This window comes from Acanthisitta chloris, unplaced genomic scaffold (genome assembly GCF_000695815.1).
Source record: "Acanthisitta chloris isolate BGI_N310 unplaced genomic scaffold, ASM69581v1 scaffold5482, whole genome shotgun sequence".
NCBI lineage: Eukaryota > Metazoa > Chordata > Aves > Passeriformes > Acanthisittidae > Acanthisitta > Acanthisitta chloris.
In genome coordinates this window covers 46,687-51,092 of record NW_008659858.1, presented here as the reverse complement: position 1 = coordinate 51,092, position 4,406 = coordinate 46,687, and the positions used below count along the sequence as shown (strand labels likewise).

The window sequence follows — 4,406 nt, the reverse complement described above, 5'->3', positions numbered from 1 at the left end:
ATTTCAAACCTGTACAAGTCCAACTGTGGCTTTACAGCTCATGAAAAACCTCCAGGACCTTCTCTTTGATCTCTATTGATTCTATGAGATGGAATCACCAAACCTCTGGCCATGCCTGGCAGTTTGGGACTGGGGTGGATGACATCCCTGGAAAACAGCCCCTCTGGTCCCTGCCTGGAGCAGCAATGTGCTCCCACCAAACCTCTGCCCTAATTCCCACACTTCCCAGTTGTGGCTTCTGTGGAACCTCAGCAACAGCAAAGGGGGAGGATGTGCCAGAAGAGCTGTGCCTCTCATTTGCTGCTTTTATCATTAAACAGCAGGTTTCAGAGCCCCGAGGGCACCAGCCCTGCATGGCTGAGCTCTTCCTGCTGCAGGTTAGTGATTCAGCCCCGAGTCACTGGGGTCTGCAGGGGCTGAGGCAGCTTAATTAGTAACTTGCTCTACCTGTAGGATGAGGCATCTGAGACAAGGGGAGAGAGAACATGTCAGGGCACTTGCATTGCCAGAGCTCCCTTGCCTTGCCAAACCCTGGGAGAAAAATCAGGTTTCCAAGGATCTGCACTGCCTGGAACCGCTGAGCTAACGGGAATGGGACTGGGCAGGATGGGGCTGGGGGAGGAGAGTGCTGGGCCCCAGCACAGCACAGCCAGGGGAGTCAGCTGGGGAGGATCCCAGAGGAAGGATAAATGCTCATTCCTTTTAGTTCTGGCTGCACATTGAGGCATTCCCATGGTTTTGGGGATGCATGAGTCCTGGGAGCCTGCAGTTGGAAGGGCAGCAGATTTCAGGGATCTGATCCTGTTTTGTCCATGGTCTTGGAGTTCTTCCCATGCTTAGCCATTAAATCCAGCTGTTTTCTCAGCCTCACTGCAAACCCTCCTGAGCTGGGGTTGTTAGATCTTTGTCTGGGAGAGGCAAGTGTGCCACTTTATTTCTTTCTATGCAAACAGTGCCCATGGAAGCTCTCCCTCTGCCTCCTGACCACAGGAGGATCCCTGTGGAAGCTGGTGGGTTTGCTGAGCTCTCTGCCAACACTACTGCTGAATTCCCAGCTCCCAGGTTACTTTACCACCTTGGTGCCTTATTTGCCCCTGGGAAATCTTGCTGCCCTACCCCAGGCAGCTCACCCTGGTAGCTGCTGTTATTCCTTATCTCTGTGCCCATAATCTCCTTACTTCATCCTCTCCCCACTCCCTGGTTGCTCTTCTCCCAGCACTGCTTTGCTATTGCTGCCCCAGCTGGCAGGAGTCCAGTTGCTTTTTGCTCTGACTGTGGCTTCAGGCACATATAGAATCTTTTCCTACACTGTGAGACCTTTAATGGGCAGCCAACAGCTTCCCTAGGTTCTGTTCCATGCCTGGGAGGATTTGAGCAGAGAAAGGGTTAACTCATGTCCTAAAAAGAGTAACCTAAATTCAGTGAGGCCCTGGAAGGAACCCCAAGCTTTGCAGGTGAAAGGGCCCTGACAGCTTGAGGCTCCTGTTACTGGTTCATCAGTCCCTGGGATGGTTGGGAGAGGGGTTAACCTCATGCCAGAGGGGTGAGTCATGGAGGCCCCAGCAGGACAGATCTGGTGAGCTCTGCTGGTTCCTCATTCATCATGGGCACACGCAGCTGTCTCCTTGGCACAGAGCACTGGGAGCAGGCACACTCCAGCCAGGGGAAGCTCTGGGAGTGATGGGCTGTCACTGCTCCTGCTGAGCCCCTGCAGCTCTGTCCCTGCTCAGCCCTGGAAATGCTCTTTCTGAACCCCAGGGATCACTACAAACCTTCCCACTTCCCTTTCACTTTTGCTTTACCTGGACATTGTGTGTGTCAAGCAGAGTCATATCCAAGCAGAGTGTGTAGGCTTGGTGGAATCAGTGGCTGAGATACAGCCCTTCCCTTTTCCCCAGGGAACTCCTGGAAATCAAAGTGTCCTTCCCAGAAAAGCTGCAGGAAAAGCTTTTCCCCCCAGGATTCATGTAGTATCCAGGCAGTGCAGCAGCCCTGGGCTGGGAGCAGTGCTGTGCCCATAGAGGGGTGGGATTGTGCCACTGCACAGAAGGAAGAATTCTCATATAAGCAGGAAATCAGGGAAGATCCCAGACATGAGTGCTGTTTCCTCTCCTCAGCTCTGCCTCTCCTGCAGTGCTTGTTGGCTTTCCAAGCTTTTCCAAGCTTTTTGCACTGGCACTGAGCAGTTTCATGACTCAAACCCTTCCAGGTGCTTTCATGGCTGTGAGGCTCTGCCCCAGAATTGTCTGGGGCCTGGAATAACAGATTCCACCTAGAGAAACCCAGGGATCTGAGCAGGTGGGAGAGCTGAGGAATCCAAGTGGAACTAGAGCAAAAAACCTCTTCCTACTAACCCCAGCAGAGGTGTTTCCTCAGCCTCCATTGATCCCTGTTCCAGTGAATTGATTAGGATGGTGGTAGGAGGTTCATCCATGGAGTTGGGACATCCTATATTGTAGGATGTGCCACTGCCTCCCCTCTTTCCCAACCCAGAAACTCCTTTAGCTCAGTATCTCCTCCCAGCAGTAACTCCAGCTCCAAGCTGACATGGAAACCCAACAACAAACAGCCCATCCTGAGCACCTGCCCAGGAAAGGTTCCAAGGAATCCCTTCTGGGAAGATGTTCTGGGAACATCTCTTCCAGACATCACCTCCCAACTCCTCTGATTTGTTTTCCCTGTGTCCTTGGTACAGATTATTCAGAACCAGGAAAACCAGAAAGAAAACCTGGACCAGAGGTTCTCCAGCCCATTCAAGAAGGGACAAAGGAATAACCTTTTCAGAAATGAAGGCAAAATGATCTATTACTCCAAGGTCAAGTTGAAGTTCCAGCACTGCCAGGTAAAACTGAGGCACCTGTTTTGGGGGTTTTCTCTCCCCAGGAGTGGCATGATCTTGTAGGACTGGGAAATAAAGCATAATTCTGGGAATGTGGCTCATGGAGACTTCCTTGGGCTACTGCACAGCCCATGGTACAAAGGTATTGGCTGGTGCCCACCTTGTTCCCATCCCAGTGGGGACCTGGGATGTGCTTCCATGCTCCACTGCTGGGCTGGCAGCAGATGCACCAGCAGAGATGAGGTGGTAACCCTTGGATAAGCTTTTCTGTGCAGGGACCACCCTGAGATGCAGAGGGAAGTTGGGAGGAGGGAAGTGTCCTGAGATAACCCCCAAAATGTGTCTCTTCTGCAGGAGGTCTGTGATTGCTTCTTGGAGCTGTATGAGTCTTACTTGTACTTGCAGGCTACGGGATCCAATGGATTCAACTACCAGGTAGGGCATCACCTGGGGAAAGCACTGGGACTGAGTGGTATGGCCAAGCTGGAGGCACTGGGCAGATGGGATGGGACAGAGCAGGTGACTCAGCTCCTGGGGCTCCACTGGCCTCATCTAGGGATGTCACCAAGTCCCTTCCTATGGATGCCAAGCTCCCAAAGCTTGTGCCCAGACAACCTGTTTCACCTGGGGCATCGGCCTTGTGTGGGGGCAGAGATGAAGGACCTCATAGAGGTGGGAGAGAGGTTTGTGCAGGTCTGGCAGGCAGGACCAGGGATGAGAGATGTTTAGGCTACCTAGAGTTGTGTAGAGCACCAAGCACAGAGAGCTGAGCCTTGGCAAGGGTCAAAATCCCCCTGACCTTGGTGGTTTTGCCTCTGACTTCTGGACCATGGGGGAGTTCTTCATCTGCAGCTTGAACTTGATGATCTTAGAGGTCTTTTCCAACTTAATGATTCTGTAAGCTCAGCAGCCTTGGGGAGCTCTCCTGGTAAATCATCATCAACCTTTGAACCTGATGCTGCTGCTGAATGACAACTAATAGGCAGCACATGCAGCTAAAAACTCACAGCTGTAAGAGAACCAGCCCTGAATGTGCTCTCCCTGCACATGAGTGAGTAACTAAAACTCAGCATTGTCTGTTTTGGAGATGTTTGTGAAATCAGTTCCTTTTAGAAATGATTTATTTTCTTCTAGGTGACTTGAGGTTGATGCAATACATCAGTACAGTCTCTTGAGTCTCCCACCCAGACAGTCTTCCACTGAAAAGACACATGTCAGGACACAAACAATATTGCAAAATCTCCTGTCTGCTTTATCAACAGCTCCTTAGTTTATTAATTCTAGTGGAATTAAATAGGAATTAATGTGCCAGTATTGGTCCCAAGACATCACAGCCATTAGCATCTTGTATGGAGCTTACTTAGAAAGCCCAAAACAAGGAGCATAAACTTGTCACCTGTTCCTGTGCTTCATTATAGTGGGAATAGGAAGATCTAGAGTCTAGGAACTGCACAGCTTAAATTTCCTTTGAGGCCAATTCCATTTTCTTGTGTTAAGTCACTATTGTTTTGCTGAGGTTTCCCTTAAAACTGAAAGATTTGGATCACAAAGAGTTCCTCCCTGCATG

The 4,406-nt window shown here is 50.7% G+C and overlaps 1 protein-coding gene across 1 annotated transcript in view; it reads left to right on the top strand.

Moving 5' to 3' along the window:
• The window catches only part of PLEKHN1 (pleckstrin homology domain containing, family N member 1), a 22,880-nt gene that overhangs the window by 3,444 nt on the left and 15,030 nt on the right, over positions 1-4,406 (top strand). Inside the window, exons 3-5 of the mRNA XM_009069565.1 lie at positions 2,696-2,842; positions 2,903-2,981; positions 3,165-3,274. Coding sequence (XP_009067813.1) covers positions 2,696-2,842; positions 2,903-2,981; positions 3,165-3,274 — 336 coding nt within the window. The remainder of the gene's footprint in view (positions 1-2,695; positions 2,843-2,902; positions 2,982-3,164; positions 3,275-4,406) is intronic.